This window comes from Hemiscyllium ocellatum, chromosome 43 (genome assembly GCF_020745735.1).
Source record: "Hemiscyllium ocellatum isolate sHemOce1 chromosome 43, sHemOce1.pat.X.cur, whole genome shotgun sequence".
Taxonomy (NCBI): domain Eukaryota; kingdom Metazoa; phylum Chordata; class Chondrichthyes; order Orectolobiformes; family Hemiscylliidae; genus Hemiscyllium; species Hemiscyllium ocellatum.
Window position 1 is genome coordinate 18,460,154 of NC_083443.1, and position 23,798 is coordinate 18,483,951.

The 23,798-nt window shown below is 42.9% G+C and overlaps 1 protein-coding gene across 1 annotated transcript; it reads left to right on the plus strand.

Moving 5' to 3' along the window:
* The first annotated feature begins 1,740 nt into the window (after window positions 1–1,740).
* Window positions 1,741–23,127, plus strand: paox (polyamine oxidase). The gene is made up of 7 exons (XM_060854167.1): window positions 1,741–2,088; window positions 8,366–8,855; window positions 13,104–13,303; window positions 13,850–14,105; window positions 19,078–19,190; window positions 19,274–19,431; window positions 22,667–23,127. Exons 1-7 carry the CDS (start codon window positions 1,920–1,922, stop codon window positions 22,808–22,810), a joined length of 1,530 nt encoding a protein of 509 aa, XP_060710150.1. The 5' UTR covers window positions 1,741–1,919; the 3' UTR covers window positions 22,811–23,127.
* The last annotated feature ends 671 nt before the right edge of the window (window positions 23,128–23,798 follow it).

A 23,798-nucleotide genomic window follows, 5' to 3' on the forward strand; every position in this document is an offset into this window, starting at 1 on the left:
GACAGTGGAATCAAGGGTTATGGAGATAAGGCAGGAACAGGATACTGATTGAGGATGATCAGCCATGATCATAATGAATGGTGGTGCTGGCTCGAAGAGCAGAATGGCCTACTCCTGCAGCTATTGTCTATTGCAGTTCTGAGAGAATGCTGGGCTGGTGGGTGTGCCGTTATTATGGAATGAGACGTGAACCGAGTCAATAGCTTGCATTGTTGGTGATACTGCCTTTCAAGGTAAAGTCATTTGAGGTTCCACTAGCTCATAGGAGGATCATTGTGATAAATAAAAGGTAAACAGTTTCAGAGGACAACCAATAATATGTTCCTGCTTGTGGCATCTTGCTGTGTGTCAATTAGCTGCATTGTGACAAGTGGCCACACTTGACACAAATGGACCATTGGTTATGGAGGGTCGTGTGGTGCAGTGGTAGTTCAAAACTCCTTGAAAGTCGAGTCGCAGGTAAATAGGATAGTGAATAAGGCGTTTGGTATGCTTTTCTTTATTGGTCAGAGTATTAAGTACAGGAGTTGGGAGGTCATGTTGCGGCTGTACTGGACTTTGGTTAGGCCACTGTTGGAAAAGTGCGTGCAATTCTGGTCTCCTTCCTATCGGAAAGATGTTGTGAAATTTGAGATGGTTCAGAAAAGATTTACAAGGATGTTGCCAGGGTTGGAGAATTTGAGCTATAGGGAGAGACTGGGGCTGTTTTCTCTGGACCGTCGGAGGCTGAGGGGTGACCTTATAGAGGTTTACAAAATTATGAGGGGCATGAATATGATAAATAAAGTCTTTTCCTGGGGTCGGGGAGTCCAGAACTAGAGGACATAGGTTTAGGGTGAGAGGGAAAAGATATAAAAGAGACCTAAGGGGCAACTCTTTCACGCAGAGGGTGGTACGTGTATGGAATGAGCTGATAGAGGAAGTGGTGGAGGCTAGTACAACTGCAACATTTAAGAGGCATTTGGATGGGTATATGAATAGGAAGGGTTTGGAGGGATATGGGCCAGGTGCTGGCAGGTGGGACTGGATTAGGTTGGGAAAGGGCATGTTTCCCTCCTGCACAGCTCTACGACTCTATAATGCACAGAATTTCTACCAATGAGTGTTATTTTTTAACCATCTCTACACAAGTTGATTGAAATATCTACCACTGGTTGCAATGTGCTTTGGAAATGATGTGAAATGCTTTAATACGAATGCTAAGCTTTAATTTGTTAACACACTATTGCAGTTGTTGACACTATTCACTTCAAAGATTTGTTATCTGTGCCAGCTCAGGGGAACTATGGACTGATTCAAAGTCCAGGTGGACTTGTGGCCAACACGCACAATCACGCCTGAATTACTGTGCTCTTCCAGCACCACCAGAATCTGGTTTCCAGCATCTGCAGTCATTGTTTTTACCTCGTTGATTTTAACCCTAGCAAGGACCTCGGAATTGAAAAATTTAAAACTTTTGCACAGAATATTACGAATCTGGTTTTATCTTTAACTCTCGAGTTGCTGAGAATTTTTATGGACTCATAATCTCTCCGTTTTGACATAATTTAATAACGTGTTAGATATCTTAATAATTTTAGTAGTAGCAAGGAATCCTCTAGCAAGGATGCCTGCTTTGGAGTTTTCCTCCTCTCTCTACAAGAATCTCAGGCAGTCCCTCTCCCACTGCAACTCCCAGGTCATTTCCTACTCCATGCTACTTTCTCCCCACCCCCACCCTCCTCTAGCTTATCTCTGCAAGCTTCAGGCTCACTGCCTTTATTCCTGATGTAGGGCTTTTGCCAGAAACATCGATTTCGCTGCTGCCTGAACTGCTGTGCTCTTGCAGCACCACTAACAGAGAATCTGGTTTCCAGCACCTGCAGTCATTGTTTTTTTTTAAACCACGGAGTAAGACAAAGCCGGGCGAGTCGTGTGCCATGGCTCGGCTCATGAACAGACAGGAGCACCATCCCAGTGTCGTCGTGGTCGGCTGCGGGGTAGCGGGTCTGGCGGCTGCCCAGAGGCTGCACCGGTCCGGGTTCAGCAAACTCCGGCTGCTGGAGGCGACGGAGCGATGCGGTGGCCGCGTCTGGAGCCGGCCGTTCGGTGAGAGCTCCTTACCACACGGACACCAGGTCACAGACACAGCTGCTAGGAGTAGCCGCTGAAAATAAGGAGTAGCCGCCTTCAGTGTAACTATTATAGACTTCGATATATAAAAAAATTCAATTACCCTGGGCCAAAACAGAGACAGCAGTTGCAGTGGCTAGAAAAGAGATTAGCTTCTCGGCAGAAAACTCTGAAAGATAGAGAATTTGTTTTAAGTCTCATTGAGACTTAAGGAGATCTGCTCCTGGTATCATAACAACATCATATTTACCTGAAATATAGTCAAAAAAACATAGAGAATAACAGGCAAAAGAGGCCATTCAGCAGTTTAAAGATTTCATGTTTCACCTTTTTATCAGCTGAAGCATGATACTGTACTGGGAGCATGCTCTTGTGGCCTAGCAGTTTAATATTAGTTCAGACATATTATCACAAAGCTAGTCCTTTTTTTCTAAAAAGCTCTTGCTTGGCTCAAGGGGACTCTATCGTTTATTTTTTTTCAGAGGGGTAATAAACTGGGCTGGACTCTGATCAGTCTGGTTTGATACCGAAAAGAAAAGGCTTTTGAGAGATGTTTGTTTTACATGTAAACAGATGTGACTTCAGGTCCTGCTTTAGAAGTGACCTGTGTGAAGAGAGGGGAGGGGTCAGCTCTCTCGCCAGCTGAGCTGAAAATGTGTTGCTGGAAAAGCGCAGCAGGTCAGGCAGCATCCAAGGAGCAGGAGGATCGACGTTTCGGGCATGAGCCCTTCTTTAGGAGCTGAGCAGTTTTAACTCAGTCTTGAACAGGGCTTATGCCCGAAACGTCGAATTTCCTGTTCCTTGGATACTGCCTGACCTGCTGCGCTTTTCCAGCAACACATTTTCATCTCTGATCTGCAGACCTCACTTTCTCCTTGAACTGGGAAGTTCAACAGGGAGCTGTGTGGAAACGCTTTTCTGCCCTTTAACTTCAACCTGTATGCATGTGTTCCACTTATACTGGTTTTTAAAGGGAATTTGCTCATTGGAACTGTTGTGCATGTTTGGAACAGCATAATAAGGTCTAGCTGGATAGATTAACTTCTATAGGGGTTCCTTATTCTGTTCTTTGTATTTCATTGTGTAATTGTGTGAATAAATTTTTTGTCTGTTTTAAAATCTAGTAGTCAGCCTAGCTATCTTACTCCGGGTAATTTTCACTGTACACTTACTGAAACAAATTGAAAACTTAGGGTTAGGACTGCCTGCTTAAGAATGTGGTTTGGCCTAGTCCATAACAATATATATGGATTCTGGATTAGTGGTGCTGGAAGAGCACAGCAGGTCAGGCAGCTTTCGAGGAACAGTAAAATCGACATTTCGGGCAAAAGCCCTTCATCAGGAATACAGGCAGAGAGCCTGAAGGGTAGAGAGATAAGTGAGAGGGGGGTGGGGAGAAAGTAGCATAGAGTACAATAGGTGAGTGGGGGAGGGGATGAAGGTGATAGGTCAGGGAGGAGGGTGGAGTGGATAGGTGGAAAAGGAGATAGGCAGGTAGGACAAGTCATGGGGACAGTGCTGAGCTGGAAGTTTGGAACTAGGGTGAGGTGGGGGAAGGGGAAATGAGGAAACTGTTGAAGTCCACATTGATGCCCTGGGGTTGAAGTGTTCCGAGGCGGAAGATGAGGCATTCTTCCTCCAGGTGTCTGGTGGTGAGGGAGAGGTGGTGAAGGAGGCCCAGGACCTCCATGTCCTCAGCAGAGCGGGAGGGGGAGTTGAAATGTTGGGCCACAGGGCGGTGTGGTTGATTTGTGCGGGTGTCCTGGAGATGTTCCCTAAAGTGCTCTGCTAGGAGGCGTCCAGTCTCCCCAATGTAGAGGAGACCGCATCGGGAGCAACGGATGCAATAAATGATATTAGTGGATGTGCAGGTAAAACTTTGATGGATGTGGAAGGCTCCTTTAGGGCCTTGGATGGAGGTGAGGGAGGAGGTGTGGGCGCAGGTTTTGCAATTCCTGCGGTGGCAGGGGAAGCTGTCAGGATGGGATGGTGGGTTGTAGAGGGGTGTGGACCTGACCAGGTAGTCACGGAGGGAACGGTCTTTGCAGAAGGTGGAAAGGGGTGGGGAGGGAAATATATCCCTGGTGGTGGGGTCCGTTTGGAGGTGGCAGAAATGTCGGCGGATGATTTGGTTTATGTGAAGGTTTGTAGGGTGGAAGGTGAGCACCAGGGGTGTTCTGTCCTTGTTACGGTTGGAGTGGTGGGGTCTGAGGGCAGAGGTGCAGGATGTGGACAAGATGTGTTGGAGGGCAGCTTTTACCACATGGGAAGGGAAATTGCGCTCTCTAAAGAAGGAGGCCATCTAGTGTGTTCTGTGGTGGAACTGGTCTTCCTGGGAGCAGATACAGCGGAGATAGAAGAATTGGGAATATGGGATGGCATTTTTGCACGAGGTAGGGTGGGAAGAGGTGTAATCCAGGTAGCTGTGGGAGTCAGTGGGTTTGTAAAAAATGTCAGTGTCAAGTTGGTCGTCACTAATGGAGGTGGAGAGGTCCAGGAAGGGGAGGGAGGTGTCAGAGATGGTCCAGTAAATTTAAGGTCAGGGTGGAATGTGTTGGTGAAGTTGATGAATTGCTCAACCTCCTCGCGGGAACATGAGGCGGTGCCAATGCAGGTCATCAGTGTAGCGGAGAAAGAGGTGGGGAGTGCTGCTGGTGTAATTACGGAAGATTGACTGTTCTATGTAGCCAACAAAGAAACAGGCTTAGCTGGGGACCATACGGGTGCCCATGGCTACCCCTTTGGTCTGGAGGAAATGGGAGGATTCGAAGGAGAAATTGTTAAGGGTGAGGACCAGTTCGGCCAAACGAATGAGAGTGTCGGTGGAAGGGTACTGTTGGGGATGCTGGGAGAGGGAAAAAACGGAGGGCTTGGAGGCCCTGGTCATGGCGGATGAAGGTGTAGAGGGATTGGATATCCATGGTGAAGATGAGGCATTGGGGGCCAGGGAAACGGAAGTCTTGGAGGAGATGGAGGGCGTGTGTGGTGTCTTGAACGTATGTGGGGAGTTCCTGGACTAGGAGGGATAGGACATTGTCGAGGTAGGTAGAAATGAGTTCATTGGGGCAGGAGCATGCTGAGACAATGATATGTCCAAGGAGTGTAATCTTTGTACCTAATAGTGGTCATAAATATTTGTCAGATTCTTCAATTCCATAAAAATCCATAACCACTTTCTAATATTGCAGGAAAAAAACATAACTATTGCCATGTCTCATTAAACATACAATCTGAGGCAAATTCACTGTGTAAGAGTGCAGCAGAAATTAGAAACCAGAATAAGTAATAATAGTAAGTTATCAAAGTTTATGGCTCTTTATTTGAATGTGCACTGCATTATTAACAAAGTAAATGAATTGACAACTTAATGAAAATGCAGTGTGACCAGAGCTGAGAACTCAATGTTCCAAAACAGTGGGCAAAAAGGAAAATGAGGTAGGGTGGCACTGTTAATTAACTGAGGTGTAATGGTAGTGATGAGTAGTGATGTAGCTGCAAATAAATTGTGACGTGAAATCAGTTTGAGTCAAATTAAGGAATAGCAAGGGAAAGAAGTCATGTGTGGGAGTCATCCAGAAGGCAGCAAAGAGGTACCTCACTTTGGGTTTAATATAAGAAGGGTACTACAATTGTTATGGGTGATGTTAAATTGTGTGTTGATTGGATAAATCAGATGGGCAAGGAAAATATGGAAGACTAATTTTTACAGTGGTATCAGAGATTGTGTAATATATTGTTGTTAGAAACAATCTACTTGTAGGGCAGCAATAAAAACATGGAAGAACTTCAAATTCAGCTTAAAGGATAGCAGCAGTGACCTCAACTTAAATAGCATACATACAGAATAAGGGGACACGCCTTTAAAATCAAGATGTGAAGAATTTTTTTTTCCCCGGAGGGTAATGAATGTCTGCATTTCTGAATCCCAGGATGCTGTGGACGCTATATCACTGAAAGCATTTAAAGAGGAGTTGGATAGATATTGAAATGTCAATGACATAGCATGAAAGAGGAGTTGAGGTCTGGGACCTTGTACAACGGTGAGATTGGATTGACGGACAGAATGGCCGACTCTTGCTAGTCTTTCTGATGCTCCTATGTTCTTATGAACCTTATCAGTTGAGCATCTCTTCTGCAATAATACAGAAGCAGACTCCTCTGTTGAAAAAATAATCTATAATATTAATCCCTACACTTACGTGCCTGAGGAATATAATGTTTGTGCATAATTAGTTATGGATGTCTATTAGATTCTTCAATGCTACAATGTTCACATTAAGTTTCTTATGTTGGGGAAAATAACATAAGCATTGCTGCATCAAGTAAACCACCTTGTTGGAGGCAAAAATCAGTTGGTAAAGTTATAGATACTTGTTTATTGATCTCTATGTTGTTAACAATAGTGCATAGGTTTCTGTTACTAGGCTTCTTAACACTCTGTACTTTGAACAATTATTATTGTTAATTCAGTGCAGCTGAGAGTGACCGTGAAGGAGCTCATAAACGACATTTGTTTTGTACAGATGAGAAACATTGGAGCTGGTTGAATGCTGGAGTCGGGTCAGTTTAGTGAAGCTAACTTTTTGTGAAAGGGCTTCACGTTGGCCCATGAGTGGGCTCTGGATTGCAGAATGGCAAAAGGGAGGACTGCAGATGCTGGAAACCAGAGTTTAGATTAGAGTGGTGCTGGAAAAGCACCAGGTCGGGCAGCATCCAAGAAGCAGAAAAACCTGACCTGCTGTGCTTTTCCAGCACCACTGTAATCTAAATTCTGGATTGCAGAATGTTTGGATATGGTTAACTGAGCAATCAATGCATCCTGACTTGAGCACCTTTACTATTTGTTTACCCAATTTGCCTCCAGTTAATTCTGGATGTTACTCTCATTCTGACCAGGAAAATTTATTTTGTTTCTTCAAAATCACGGCCTATTCTGGCTTCATTTTCTTGCTTATTACTTGAGATCTCAAAATTTGTCTACTTAAACAAATAGTGTTACTGCTTCTGAGCTGGACCGTACCATTAATTTGGTGGTCTCATTAGGGATCATAGCATCGACATACTTCCCATTTGTCATTTCCAGTCTTGACAGCCATCAGCCTGCAGCTTGCTGCTTCTCACTTGTTGCTCAGTGCTGTTTACCTGCCAGTCTCTGAGCCCCTTGCTTCCTCCACTTGTCGCACCATCCTACTCCATCCCATTCACTACTTCTCCAGATCCTTCCTGCCTGCTGGCTCACTCAGAGAGCAGTGATGACCAGGAGGAAATCGGGAGACTGAAGCAAAGCGTGAGAGATAGAGTGGGGCAGATATGACGAGCAGGGCTGGGAAAGGGGGTTGGGATAAAGGCACTGAGCAGGCCGGGATTAGAGTGGCATCGAGGAAGAAGCAAAGGTTGTTGGGATACCTGCAGTCCCCAGAGTGCTGGGGAAGGGGATGAGAAAGGGAGCAAGGGGATGTGGATAAGGGAGACCAGTGAGAGGAAGCAAAGGATTTTGGAGAGGCAGAAGAACGTGCGTAGTAGGAAGAATGTTAAATAAACAGACTGAGGATCTCTTTTAAACCTGGTTCTTAGCTCATGAGATGAAAGTGCAGAGGAGGCCAGCTCTGCTATTCAGAGAGGTTCCCTAATTTACAAGTAATGGAATACATCAGTAGTGCATATTTTAAGCAGGATATCTTTAGTATATATGTTTCTAAACAAGAATATTCATAAGACTTTGTGCAGGATACCACAAAGGTGTCATAACAATGGAGGCATTGAATTTAATCCTTCATAACATCCACTCTTTTGTCAGTAAAAAGGGTGGCACGGTGGCTCAGTGGTTAGCACTGCTACCTCACAGCGCCAGGGACCCGGGATTCAATTCCCACCTTGGGCAACTGTCTGTGTGGAGTCTATACATTCACCCCGTGTCTGTTTGGGTTTCCTTTGGTATCCTCCCATAATCCAAAGATGTGCAGCCTGCTGAATTGCCCATTGTGTTAGTCAGAGGTAAATATAGAGTCTGGGTGGGTTACTCTTTGGAGGGTCAGTATGGACTTGTTGGGCTGAAGGGCCTGTTTCCGTACTGTAGGGAATCTAATCTTGTCAAACACAGTGGCATTGGTATGAGGCTATGAGTAAAGTATGTCCAAATTCTGGCAGCAACAACATTAGACTTTCCATTTAATATCCATCAATTGAGAATAATTGGACGGATAATCTATCTCCTTGCAAGATAATCAATGTGGTTCTTTTTATCTTCATTCAGCTAAAGGTTTGGTAGATATTGGAGCACAGTGGATCCATGGGCCATCTAAACAGAATGCTGTGTTTCACTTGGCCAGCCAATATCACCTTCTTGATGAAGAAGCCATGTCAGAGGAGAACCAGGCTGTACAAATCGGTGGACGTCCACCTGATATATCAACTTATTACACCAGCTCAGGGAAGAAAATAGGGCCAGAAATAACGGCTCCCATGAAAGAATTGTATTCAACACTTATTGCACGAAGTATGACTTTCTTCCAGTTGAAGACAGAACCTGTCTGCAGTTTGGGAGAGTTCCTAAAACGTGAAATTGCCCGGGATGCTGAAGGTTGGCAGGATGATGAGGAAACATGCAACCTTAAACGTGCTGTGCTGAATGCAGAATTCAAGATAGAGTGTTGTATCTCTGGAGCGGACAGCTTGGATCATGTAGCACTCCAGCCTTATGGAGAGTATATGATGTTACCTGGAGTTGACTGTGTTTTTCCAGGGTAGGTACTAAGGGCAAAACTGTTACTACATTCTCTTTTTATTAGCAAGGTTTCAAATTTGCAAGGGTCAGTGCTGGGACTACAACTATTTACAACCCAGTTTCATGTTTTAGATGAAGCAGCAGAGAGTACCATTTCTAAATTTTAGAATGAGACAAAACTAGGTGGGAATATAAGCTGCGAGGAGAACACAAAGAGGGTCAGAGAGCTATGGGCTGAGTTTCTCCATTTTGGTTAGTGTCCTGTTGTGCAAGATTCGTGGTGCCCCATTCTGCCACAGCTAGCAGTGAGTTTTCTCACATAATCTGGTATGGTTCACCTCATTAATTATGCAACGGCGCTGTTTGGCACCCTTCTCGCAGAATTGTGTGGCCAGAGAGGGGGAAGTTTTCATCACTGCTGGAACCCTGTGGTGTTCGTGCTGTCGGCACCATAGTCAAAGCTCAGCTACCAACCACCTTCCACGATGCAAGCCAGCAATTTCCTTTCCACATTCACTCTGTGAAGACACTTTTTATTCTCTCACCTCGTATTTGCTTCTTTTGCAAAACAAATTGAAATTCTGCCCTCTGGCTCTTGATCTATTTATGAGTGGGAGATTTCTCCCTATCCATTCTGTCTAAGCCATTCAGGATTTTGAAAACTTCTATCATGCCTCCCTCAGCATTATCTTCTTTGAAGAGAACAGTCCCAACTTCTCCAATCTATCTTCATAATTGAAGCCATTCCTGTAAAACCTTTTCCACATTCTCTCCAATGGATTCACATTCTTCCTAAAGTGTGGCACCCAGAACTGGACATAGTACTCCAGCTGCTGTTTAGCCAATGTCTTAAATAGATCGGCATAAAACCCCTGCTGTTAAACTGTATGCCTTTATTGATGACATACAGACTATTGCATGCTTTATTGACAGCTCTCTCTTCTTGCCCTGCCATCTTTAATGAGTGTGCATGTGTGTACACAACTGTCTCTGTCCCTACAAACCCTTTAGAATAGTGCCCGTTATTTTGTACTGTCTCTCCTTGTCCTATGCACCAAAGTGTATTTCCCCTCTTTCCCTTATTGAACCTTTCTACCAGTTATTCACCCGGTCCAACTTGTCAGTGTCTTTTTGATGCTCCATGCTGTCCCCCAATACATAGTTTTTCTAGTTTTTTTTCCAAGTCCTAAGACTTTGAACTGAACCCCTCCACACCAAGTTCCAGAGTATTTGTGTGTATCAGGAAAAGCAAGATCCCAATAGCAACCCCAGGTGAATTCAACTACAATCCTCCAGCCTGGAAAATATCTATTTCACCATTATTCTCTGTTCCCTATCCCTTAACCAGTTTTGTATCCATGTTGCTAATGTCTCTTATTTGTGATTTATAAATTTCCTCACAAGTCTGTCGTGTGGCACTGAGTCAAACACCATTTGGAAGGCTGTATAAATAGGTAAAAAGGTAAAGGTAAAAGGTAAAAACAAGATAAAAAGGGTAAATTCCTGATGAAGGGCTTTTGCCCGAAACGTCGATTTTACTGTTCCTCGGATGCTGCCTGAACTGCTGTGCTTTTCCAGCACCACTAATCCAGGCTGTATAAATACTCCTACCTTCATTAGCTGTCTCTGTTAGCGCTTCAAAAAAGTCAAGTATGTCAGTTAGACACAATTTTCACTTAATATATCCATGCTAACTCTTACAATTAACTCTCATTTTTCTACGTGACTAGCAATATTATCCTGAAAAATTGTTTTGAGACGTTTCCACACCTCTGAAGTTAAACTGACTGGTCTGCAATTGCAGGATTATCTTACAAACCTTTTTTGAACAAGACCAGAATCTTTGCAATCCCGCAATCCTCTGGCACCGCTCCTAAAACTAGGATATGTTGTAAGATTATTGCCAGATCCACTGCAATTTCCAGTATCCTTTCCTTCAATATCCTTGATGCACCTCATCTGGCACCAAATCCTTAACAACTTTAAGTACCAACTGCTTATGAAAAGTCTCCTCCCTATGTGCTTTAAACTCTTCTAGTGACCGTGCTCTTTCCTCTGTCACCAGTTCGTGTACAGAAAAGACGGGTAAAGAAAAGTATTCATTAAGACTTCAGTCATACCTCTTGCCTGCATGAGTAAAAATCCCCATTTAGTCCCTAACTGGCCCCACAACTCCTTTTACAACCCTGTTACTTTTTATGTGCCAATAGAAGAATTTGAGATTTTCCTTGTATGTTAGATGCCAGTCTTTTTTTTTAATAATCCCTCCTGTTTTTTAAAATTCTTTCTCAGTTCTATTCTCTCCATTCACTATTCAGCTTGGTTCTCAACTGTATTTTCTCCCTGACATCTGTCATAAGCCCACTTTTCTTCTGAAACTTAATATTCTTTTCGTTTGTCATCCAGGGAGTTCTGGATTTCTTTCTCCTACCTTTCCCTTTTAAGAGAATATTCCTTGATTGTTCAGGAACAATCTCCTCTTTGAGATAATTCATTGTTCAGTTATGCTTCTCCCATTAAACTTTGGTCCCAGTATATTTGGCAAAGCTTTGTTCTTGCAGCATTGAAGTTAGCCCTCACTAGTCTGGAAAAAAACAATGTTATTTTCCACTATCGTCCTAATCGTTTCAAAGATCATTGTTCTCCAAATGCTCCCCCAGTATCACTTGTCAATTTGGCCCATATTATTCACAAGAACTAGGTGTAGCAGTGCCTCTATTCTGGTTGGATGTGACACATACTGCTGCAGGAAACTCTTGTAATCAGTAACACCTAATCTTTGCTGCCCTTTGACCACTATTTCTGTCTAAATATGGGTGATGGTGATTTTGGTCAAGGTCAGCATTGCAGTTCTTAAGCAACAGGATATTTCATAAGATTAGTGGGCGGCAAGGTGGCACAATGGTTAGCACTGCTACCTCACAGCGCCAGAGACCTGGGTTCAATTCCCGACTCAGGCGATAGACTGTGTGGAGTTTGCACATTCTCCCTGTGTCTGCGTGGGTTTCCTCCCACATCCCAAGATGTGCAGGTCATGTGAATTGGCAATACTAAATTGCCCGTAGTGTTAGATAAGGGGTAAATTTAGGGGTGTTGTGGGTTGATGTGGACTTGTTGGGCCGAAGGGACTGTTTCCACACTGTAAGTAATCTCATCTAATTTAAGGACAGAATTGTCTTGGCTACCTCTTAGGAATAAGAAGAGTGCATTAACATTGCCTGGTGAAGTTAATAGGCCACTAATTAGTGGGAAGGAAATTACAGAGGGGTGTAAACCTCATAGAGTATTTTTAGTGGAGTGATGTTGATGGCCACAAAAACACCTATCTGTTCCCCTAGTTAAAGAATACCTTCTCAGTACTGACTTTCTACTCTTCTTCCTTCCCTCCTGTGCCAGCCGGCTATTGATGCACTCCTGTAAGGACCCATTGCCCTCACGAGTATCCAGAATGTTAGTGAACTGGACCTCTGGGGATGCCTAACCCTATATGCCTGTACACCCATGTCCCACATTGCACTGGAAAAATGGTAATATAATAGATAAGCGTTTGAAATTCAAACCAGCTATGTGCTAGCCACTTGAAATCTGCTCAATCCAAACTGAAGAAGGGCTTATGCCCGAAACGTCGATTCTCCTGCTCTTTGGGTGCTGCCTGACCTGCTGCGCTTTTCCAGCAACACATTTTCAGCTCTCAATCCAAAACTAATCATACTCGGCCCTAAAAGAAGGAGAAATGTTAGTAAATTACTTCAATTAGAATTTTGAGTTGTTTGATGGAAACTGGTGCATTTAGAAATATACACAGGATCAGGAATAGCTTTGCCTTCTCTAGTTTCTTATGTCATTCAGTGGGATCATGACTGATTTGGAACCTCACCTGCAATCCTTAGAGCCAGGGGAGTGTGCAGTTTTCCCAGTGGAATGTATAATTCTAATTTTGGTGAAAGGTAGATTTAGGGGAAAAGGGAGTGAAGACTCTCAGATACAGTGATGCCATTTTATAGAATTTGAAGACAGGGTAGGAATCTCACTGAAGTTCACGGTGCTGTTTGTGAAATGGCAACAGTTTGTGTATCAAGGTTTTTCCATTCTACTTGGAATTCAAAATGGTATTGATCTTGTTAATCCCAAAACAGGACAAAGTAGGAGGTAACTTATTGCTTACTGCTAGTAATTGATCCTCAAAATTAAACTGTGATTATTGATCTGAACTTGCAGTTTCGATACAATGATCATGATGACAATTAATATTTCTTTACATTTTTAGTGGATTTGCAAGCCTTACTGATGCAATGAGGAGATCTCTGCCAAAGGATATTATATCGTACGAGAAGCCAGTTAAATGCATCCATTGGAACAAATCCTTCAAGGCACCGAACACACCAGAATATTCTCACTCGGTTGTGGTGGAGTGTGAAGATGGGGAAACTATACCAGCAGATCATGTTATAGTCACTGTTCCTTTAGGTAAAATGCCATTTGAGTCTCTGTGTCTGGATTTTTAAGTATCATTATAGCATTTATACTTTATTTTGGGATGATAGACCCTTTATGGTTATTCAGATCTCTAATTGAAAACTAACCTGAGAACCACAGGTTCAATGTCACTTTCACTGCAGAATAGATGTCACTAACTCTCAAACTGCCTGAGAGCTCTCCACAATTCCTGTGGAGTTTGATTGATGAACTATCTTATTGACTGCATTCTCGGTGCATGTCTCTGTCCACTTGTGTATAACTTTAGAATTAAAATAATCCCACTGGGGGGACTAACTTGAAGCAGTTCCTGAACCTTCCAGCATTGTGGGGGTCCAGATTTAAATTCTTGTGTGAGGTAGTTTGAAGTGAGTTAAAAGCATACCCCTGATATTCATGGGCATGTGCATCAGTGGTCCCTGAAATTGATTTTGAGTTAATGCGTCAATGGCTACAATAACTGTAACTACCTCAAGTACATATTTTAGAAGTTTGGATGCTATCAGCAATTCAGGTTGATACCATTTGCTTTTTTAGGTTTCCTTAAAGAACATTACAAAACTTTTATTCATCCTCCACTTCCTGCCAGGAAAATCGATTCCATTCAGAAACTGGGTTTTGGGACAATTAATAAAATCTTCCTTGAATTTGAGGAGCCGTTTTGGGAACCAGAAAGTCAACTGATTAGACTGGTTTGGGAGGATGAGTCCCCGCTGCTTAGCAAACGGCCAGATCTACAAAAAGAGTGGTTCAGAAAGATATTAGGCTTTCTTATTCTACAGCCTGTGGAAAGGTATGTATGCAGCTGAAGTAAGTAAGTCTGCGTATATCTAATTCGGGATTTTTTAGATTACTTACAGTGTGGAAACAGGCCCTTCGGCCCAACAAGTCCACACCGACCCGCCGAAGCGCAACCCACCCATACCCCTGCATATACCCCTTACCTAACACTACGGGGAATTTAGCATGGCCAATTCACCTGACCCGCACATCTTTGGACTGTGGGAGGAAACCGGAGCACCCGGTGGAAACCCACGCAGACACGGGGAGAACGTGCAAACTCCACACAGTCAGTCGCCTGAGGCGGGAATTGAACCCAGGTCTCAGGCGCTGTGAGGCAGCAGTGCTAACCACTGTGCCACCGTGCCGCCCAATTTCTTTTTGATTCTCTCCATTCTTATAAAGTATTGGGTGAGACTTCCCCTTTGGTCGGGGGATGGTGTAATGAGGCTTATAAGAGTAGGATCGGGATGTGAGGTCCTGTAAAGAAGGGTGCAGATCGACTTCAACGTGAGGGAGGAGTGAGTGTCCAATGAGTGGGGTGGGAAGGGTCAGTGGCAGGTTAATATGTCAGGGGGAGGTGTAATTGTGAGAGCGTGTTATGTTGGGTGGTCAGTTTGATTCTTACTCCGATTCTTAATTGTTTAGCATTTCCTGAGTATTTGCATAACTGCAGTGGACCACTCTATCTTAAAGTGTCTATGTAAGTCAGAGGACTCAGAGTTCCAGATAATGTATGTGGGAGTTGCCCATTGAAACTTTCAATTCTCCCACAGTCTGCTATTTCAAGGATTTTTGCAAGGTTTGATGCAGAACTTCAATCTATGCTGCAGAAACAATTACCTGGCTATCAGAAATACTCTCTGATGACAACAACCATTTGTAATTTTCTTTTTAAAAATGAACATGCACTTAATGGGGGGACAAAAAGAGTAAAGTAAGTGATTTTAAAAATCTGCAATGATAAAATGCAGATATCATGCAATACAGAATGATGATTTGCACTCCCTTATTTAGAGTTGCGTCTGATTCTGTTTATCTATTGGGTGCTCTGAGTACAGAATGAATATATTAGCTTTCAAAATATGAAGTTTCTCTTAAAGGAAAGTTCAATAAAACTGAGTTTGGAAATATTGTTGCAGAATGGAGGGAGGAGAGGTTGAGAAGATTTAGCCTGTGCTCATTGGAGTCTTCAAAGAATGAGATTTGAACTTATTGAGACATGCAAGATTCTTAATGGACTTGATAGGTTGTTTCCCCTTGTCGGAGAATCCAGCACCAAAGGGTATAATCACAGAGTAAGTTTGATGTATTGCTGTCACATGTACTGAGATACAGTGAAAAGTGTTCTTCTGTTACCCTGATACAAAATGTTGACAAAATGTATCAGGGTAGCAGAACAGAGTACAGAATACAGTGTTACAACCGCAAAGAGAGTGCAGGGAGAGAAAACAGAATTAATGAGAGGTCTATTCAAAAGTCTGAAAGCAATGGGGAAGAAGCTGTTCTTGAATCTGTTCAAAATCATACAGCACCAGGAATAGTCCAGTCTGTTGGACTATAACCTGGTGTTGTGTGGTTTTTAACTTTGTTTACACCAGGCTAACACCGGCATCTCTGCCTTTAGCACGGCTGCCTGACAGCGCCAGAGACCCGGGTTCAATTCCCGCCTCAGGCGACTGACTGTGTGGAGTTTGCACATTCTCCCCGTGTCTGCGTGGATTTCCTCCGGGTGCTCCGGTTTCCTCCCACAGTCCAAAGATGTGCAGGTTAGATGAATTGGCAATGCTAAATTGCCCCTAGTGTTAGGTGCAGGGATAAATGTAGGGGAATGAGTCTGGATGGGTGCGCTTTGACGAGTCGGTGTGTACTTGTTGGGCCGAAGGGCCTGTTTCCACACTAAGTAACCTAATCTAATCTAAATCTGTTTGTATGTGGATTCAATCTTTTATATATTCTGTCTGATGGAAGAGAGTAGAAGAGAGTGTAACCGGGGTGGGAGGGGTCTTTGGTGGTTGCTTTCCTGAGGCAGCAGGAGGTCTAGATGGAGTCAACAGGTAAAACGCTGAAAGACTGGACTGTATTCATGACTCTCTGTAGTTTATTGCCGTCTTACGAAGAGCAGTTGCCATACCACATTGTGATGCATCCAGTTAGAATGCTTTCTATGGTGCATTGATTAAAAATTGGTAAGAGTTCTTGCGATGTGCCAAATTTCCTTAGCCTCCTGAAGTAGTAGAGGCATTGTTGTGCTTTCTTGACTGTCATGTTGATGTGGGTGGACCAGGAGAGATTGTTGGTGTTCATCATTCCCAGGAGCTTGATGCTTTCAACCATCTCACCATTGACGCAAACAGGGGCACAGCCTCCGCTCCACTTCCTGAAGTCAATGAATAGGTTCTTTGTTTTGTTGACATTGATGGAGAGTTTGTTGTCTTTCCACCATGCTGCTGAAGCACTCAATCTCTTTCCTGCATTCTGTCTCATCGTTGCTTCAGATCTGACCAACAATGGTGGTGGTCATCAGCAAACTTGTAGATGGAGGCAGGGCAGTATTTGACCAACAGTCATGAGTAGACATGGAGTATGCAGCCTGACGGGGCAGTGGTGTCGAGGGTTATGGTGGAGGAGGTGTCGTCACTTATTCTTACTGATTGTAGTCCATGGGTCAGGAGGTCAAGGATCCACTTACAAAGTAGGGAGCCAAAACCTACGTCTGGGAGTTTAGAGACGAGTTTTTCATTTTAAATTTTGGTGTTGCAGGCAGGGTTGTAGTCAATAAATAGGAGTTTAGGTAGGGATCCTTGTTATCCAGATATTCCAGGGATGAGTGTCGGAATTGTTGACTGCAGAAAAACTGTATGGTTATAAAGTCATAATACAAAATAATAGTAAATTCGTAATGTAGAATTTCACAGATCCATTTAGATGTATTAATTTAACACATAACTCTGGTATTTCCATTGGCATGAAGTAATTGTACTTGAAATGTATTAAGTCAATGGTGATATCAAAAAACGGCTGGAGGCAACAGATACTGCAAAGGCAATAGGCCCTGATAACATTCCAGCAATAGTACTGAAGACGTGCCCCAGAACATGCCACTCCCTTAGCAAAGCTTTTCCAGTACAGCTACAACACTGTATTGGAAAATTGTCCAGGTATGTCACAAAAGCAGGACAAATCCAACTCAGCCAATTACCGCCCAATCAGTCTACTCTCCATCATCAGTAGAGTGATGAGGGTGTCATCAACAGTGCTATCAAGCAGCATCTGCTCAGCAACAACCTGATCAATGACACCCAGTTTGGGTTTTGCCAGGGCCACTCAGCTCCTGACCTCATTACAGCCTTGGTTCAAACATGGACAAAGAGCTGAATTCCAGAGGTGAGGTGAGAGTGACAGCTCTTGACATCAAGGCAGCATGGCATCAAGGAGCCCGAGCAAAATTGGAATCAATGGGCATCAGGGCAAACACTGCACTGGTTAGAGTCATACCTGGCACAAAGGAAGATGGTTGGGGTTGTGAAGGGTCAGTCATCTCAGCTCCAGGACATCTCTGCAGGAATCCCTTGGGTAGTGTCCTAGGCCCAACAATTTTCAGCTGCTTCATCAATGACCTTCCCTCTGTCACAAGATCAGAAATGGGGATGTTCTCTGAAGATTGTACAGTGTTCAGCACCACATGCGACTCCTCAGATACTGAAGCAGTCCGAGCTCAAATGCAATAAGATCTGGACAATATCCAGGCTTGGGCTGACAAGTGGCAAATAACATTCACACCACACAAATTCCAGACGATGACCATCATCAATAAGAGACACTCTGACCACCGCCCCTTGACATTCAACAGTATTACCCACTGTCAACATCCTTGGGGTTACCATTGACCAGAAACGCAACTGAACTCACCGTATAAACACAGTGGCTACAAGAGCAGGTCACAGACTAGGGATACTGTGGTGAGTAACTCATCTCCTGACACCCCAAAGTCTATCCACCATCTACAAGGCACAAGTCAGGAGTGGGATGGAATACTCCCCACTTGCCTTGATGGGTGCAGCTCCAACAACACTCAAGGAGTTTGACATCATCCAGAACAAAGCAACTTGCTTGATTGGCAATATTCAATATTCAATCCCTCCACCACAGGCACTGAGTAGCAGCAGTGTGTATTATCTACAAGATGCACAGCAGAAATTCACCAAAGATCCTTAGATAGCATCTTCCAAACCCATGACCACTTCCATCTAGAAGGACAGCAGGTACTTGGGAACATCACCATCTGCAAGTTCCCCTCCAAGCCACTCACCACCTTGACTTGGAAATATACCACTGTTCCTTCAGAGTTGTTGGGTCAAAGTCCTGGAATTCCCTCCCTACCGGCATTGTGGGTCAACCCACAGCAAGCGGACTGCAGTAATTCAAGAAGGCAGCTCACCACTGCCTTCTCAAGGGCAAATAAAGATGGGCTATCAATGCTGACCAGCAGGTGACATCAAGTCCCACAAATGAAGAAAAAAAATTAAATGACAAACTGGATTGAATACTTTGGGATAAATAAAAGGTTTTGAATTTTTGAATGAATATTACTGTTCTGTACTAAGAAGCTAATACTAATTTCTTAAAATTGTTCAACTGCTAAGTTGCATTTCACAAATATTCAAAATTAAGAATATGAAGTTCTTATGGAATAAGTACTGTCTATACAATGTTGAATACAGAGGAACCTCTATTATCCGAATGGCACAGGCTGGGAGTATTTTGTTCAGATAATCGAATACCGGATAATAGTTTAGCCAAGAATCAGGACCTTGTTCAGATAATCCGAAATTTGGATAATTGAGGTTTAGATCATAGAGGTTCCTCTGTACATTTCTGCAGCATTTGAAACTTCAATCAGGTGAGTGATGTGCAGGGTGAGTACAGGTAGATGAATGTTCATGGCTCACCCAGGGTTTGTGTCTCTCGTGTTCTATCTGCAGGTATGGCCATGTCGTTTTAACAGTGCTCGCTGGTGAGGAAGCTAACTATATGGAGAGTCTGTCAGATAGTGAAATCAAAGATTGTATGACACAAATCATACGTAAATTCACAGGTACATTTTCTGACGCATTTTGGCAATATGAAGTGTCTTTTTTCGAAATACTGTACTAACCACTCATAAGATCTTCTATTTAGGAAACCCATTGATACCTGCACCAAAGGGCATCATTCGATCAAGATGGTATAATGATCCATACACAAGAGGGTCATATAGTTACACTGCAGTTGGAAGTTCTGGGGATGATATAGATGTCATTGCTGAACCTCTCCCATTTCCATCTACACAAGCACAGGTACTGTACCAATTTGTTTCTGTATGATATATACATTTTATATATCGGGATTAAAGTTACTTTATTGGATAATTTGGTGGCTAAAACAGGGAAATGTTCCATACTGAAATTTATTACAGCAGTTGTCTTTTTTTAATCTCTCAAAGTTAATTGTGAAAGAGGAAGATTTGAAATTCACCCACAGATTATCTTTTTCAAACAAAGGCCAACAGAAATGAGCTGTTAAAATGCAGCAGTGTTGGTGCTGCTATATATTAATATGTACAGTTGGACCACAAAGGATCTGAAATAACTCCATGCCCATCACCAAGTCACCCGTTATCATGTTGAAACAAGTCAGGCAGCATCCGAGGAGCAGGAGTGTCGACGTTTCGAGCATAAGCTCTTCATCAGGAATGAGGGGGCGGCCCAAGGGGACTGAGAGATAAATGGGAGGGGGGAGTGGGGCTGAGGGGAAGATAGCTGGGAATGTGATAGGTAGATGAAAGTGGACGATGGTAGTGGTAGGAGGTGGAACGGATAGATGGGAAGGAAGGCGGACAGGTAGAGGATGGTGCCGAGCTGGAAGGTTGGATCTCACTTAAGATGGGGGAGGGGAAATGAAGAAACTGGTGAAATTGACATTGGTCCCGTGTGGTTGGAGGGTCCCAAGGTGGAAGATGAGGTGTTCTTCCTCCAGGTTTCAGGTGGTTAGGATTTGGTGATGGAAGAGGCCCAGGACATGCATGTCCTTAGTGGAGTGGGAGGGGAAGTTAAAGTGTTTGACCACAGGGTGATGAGGTTGTTTAGTGTGTGTCCCAAAGATGTTCTCTGAAACGTTCCACAAATTGGTGTCCTGTCTCCCCAATGTAGAGGAGGCCACATCGAGAGCAACGGACACAGTAGATGATGTGTGTGGAAGTACAGGTAAATCTCTGTTGGATGTATAGGGAGAGGCTGAATAGGCTGGGGCTGTTTTCGCTGGAGTGTCGGAGGCTGAGGGGTGAGGTTATAGAGGTTTATAAAATCATGAGGGGAATGGATGGATAAACAGAAAAGGTCTTCTCCCTGGAGTGGGGGAGTCCAGAACTAGAGGACATAGGTTCAGGGTGAGAGGGGAGAGATATAAAAGGATCCTAAGGGGTGGCTTCAATCCTAACTACTCTATCACTGTGGACTTTTCTATTTGCAGTGGATTATTCCATTAAAGTGTCAATGTGCTGGATTCCTTTTGTTCTTATGTCAATTCTCTTATCTGGGAGACCTAATTTTGTTAAATTTTTCATCTTACATGTTCTCTGTTTCTCACCAGTCTGGTGTATTGTTTCAGTTATTTCCTATTTCACCTGAATCTGTGCTAGTCTATCCCTAGTAATGCCTGCAGTTTCTAGGTTAGTGTTCTGTACGAACAGTGCATTGATATGTGTACCAGCTGACATAAAGTCACAGGAGACACGACACTAATTGACTGCAAGAGTTGATTATTTAGATATAATTTAATGTGGTGCTCCTCTTACCACCAAGTATCTAATATAGTTTAATTAGACCTTTCTTGATGGCATAGATGTTCTTTTCTATTTTCCCTGCTGATGCAGAGTGATGAGATCTGCTGTGCTCCAGAGTGGTCCTTTCTCCTTCCCCTTTGCCTGCACTTGATAGACTTTAGGAATACAAGCTGAAAACGTGTTGCTGGAAAAGCGCAGCAGGTCAGGCAGCATCCAAGGAACAGGAAATTTGACGTTTCGGGATAAGCCCTTCATCAGGCTTATGCCCGAAACGTCGAATTTCCTGTTCCTTGGATGCTGCCTGACCTGCTGCGCTTTTCCAGCAACATATTTTCAACTCTAATCTCCAGCATCTGCAGACCTCACTTTCTCCTTTAGGAATACAAGGCAGCTCTTCAATATCTTTTGCAATCCAACACCAGGAACTGATTAACGAGGTAAAAACAATGACGGCAGATGCTGGAAACCAGATTCTGGATTAGTGGTGCTGGAAGAGCACAGCAGTTGATTTCGCTGCACTTTGGATGCTGCCTCAACTGCTGTGCTCTTCCAGCACCACTAATCCAGAACCAGGAACTGATTCTCTACCTGGGAGCCAATAAGTGCAGTTTCTGATACATCGTTAGGAATACAAGAAAGAAGTACAAAATACACCAAGAATTAGCACAATAGTCAACACAAATTAACACATATTTGTGTCCATTTGAATTTGGTAAAGGCCCAATAAAATCAATGATAATCTTATCCAGTGGATTTTTGACTATAATTGGTTGTTGAAAATGTATTCACTTTGTTACAGGCTGTACAATTTACAACAGAAGTTTTGTAATGCTTCAGCATACTAGGCCACCAATAATGTCTTGTTAATTTAGAGAATGTTCTGTGATCACCTCCGTGTATGGTTGGTAAACTAATTTTGATGAATTATCTAAAATGTGGACCAGCCCGATACCTTGCTTTACATTTTTTGTCTTGTTCAGAGTTTCACCTTAGTCAGGACTTTCGGACATTGTGAGTTTAAAATAATTCACAGCGGTCTACAGCACAGAAAAAGGCTATGCCAGGCAAAACCACCCACCCAGCTACTCGGATCCCATTTTCCAGCACCTGGCCCACAGACTTGTATGCCTTGGCATTGCAATAGCCACCTAACTGCTTCGTAATTGTTATGAGGGTTCCTCTCTCTACCACCTCTATAGGATGTTTAACCCCTATATAACCTATATAGTCAATCTCTTATCAAAAGATGATAACACTTCAGGATAATCTTTGTTAATATTAACCTGAAGCCCCACATACTTGAATGCCAGCTGTTAATCGTTAAACCACCTTTATCACATTGCACCCTGCACCCCATGCTGGCAAAGTGACATATTTAAGGTCAGTAAATATTCAATCAGTATTGCCTCGATGAAACGTGATAGTGTTAGAACATGGTTATTTTGCTCTAAATTTATATAGATTGCTTAAATCCATCCTAAAAGTCCTTTTTAGCTATTCAAGTAAGATACAAAGTAAACGATACTCACAAATCCAGTATTGATTTCTTTACAGGAGCTTTGTCTCAGTATTCAAAAGGGAGCATTGATGAGTTCAACCCTTTTGTGTTGAAGATGATTGCTGTGAAGAAGAATCATTGGCCTCAAAATATTAACTCTGTTTCTCTCATCACAGATAATTCCAGACCCATTGCATTTCTACAGCACATTCTGTTTTGATTTACTCACCTTTGATTGTTTTATTCCTGTTAGCCTTTGCAGATACTTTTCGCTGGCGAAGCTACTCACCGGACATTTTACTCTACTACCCATGGTGCCTTGGAGTCGGGTTGGAGAGAAGCAGATCGCCTGAAAAATTACTATTTGTCTTTAACGTCCATGAATGCAAACCGATAAAACTTTATAATAGTCTATCACAGTACACCAATCATATCCATCTTTACTAAAATCCATTTGGTATCCAAGCTTATAAATTGTGTTAGAGATTGGAAGGATTGATACAAAAAGGATGATTAAATGAATTGTATTCCTGTGCATGAATGGAAAATTCTATTATAACAAATTAGTGTCAGGGTTCCAGAAACATTTTGGACCTAGCTGATCATACAAAGATTTAAGAATTGATAGTGGTGACCAGAAGAAAGGATTGAGAAAGGAGTCTGTGAAAGCTCTTGATTAGAAGACCCCAAATAAAGTAAAACTTTAAAGTAAAACTTATGGGCTCAAGACCAGTTTGTCTCTATATCCAATCCCATTCTCATATTTCCCCACTACAAGTTTTCTACATTCTTCCCTAGCACATACAAAACTCCTGCTGGTTCTTTTCCTCTTCTGTTGATCCCTTTGATCTACCATCGTGTAACTGACTCTTGAGTGAACCTAAAGTTTTAATTTCCATCACCCAAACTGGAAGACCGATCTGCATGTTTGCCCAGGCTTCTGTTACAATGTTTCTCTTCATCACTTTTAACCAATGGTTTGACATTCTTTATACCTAGAATAATTCTCTGGCTTACCACAATTATGGTTAGAGACAAAAGAAAAACTGCTGATGCTGGTATTACTTGGTTGCTGAACCTTTGGTGCTAATATTTCATTAAATTGTCATTGTCAAACACGTCAGTTGAATAGTTAATTGAAGTAACAGTCAAAATTCCAGATTAAGTAATATTTTCCTAGCATCCAACCTCTACTACTGTGAAGAACAAGAGAAGCAACATTTTGGAAAGTCACAGTCATTGCAATGCTGAACAACATTGGCTATTTGTTATTATTGGTTCATCATTCTTGGCTTAAAATTCAGCAATTTCCTAGCAGACACTCATGAAATTATCAGAGGGGTTACAGTGGTTGAGAAGTTAGTCTTTGCAAGGGAACTAGGGAT

Coding starts and splice junctions, on each gene's coding strand:
- paox (XM_060854167.1), top strand. CDS start 1,920: ATGGCTCGGCTCATGAACAGACAGGAGCACCATCCCAGTGTCGTCGTG. Junction 14,106..19,077: donor ATTCTACAGCCTGTGGAAAG/GTATGTATGCAG, acceptor TTCTATCTGCAG/GTATGGCCATGTCGTTTTAA. Junction 19,432..22,666: donor TTCCATCTACACAAGCACAG/GTACTGTACCAA, acceptor TATTCCTGTTAG/CCTTTGCAGATACTTTTCGC.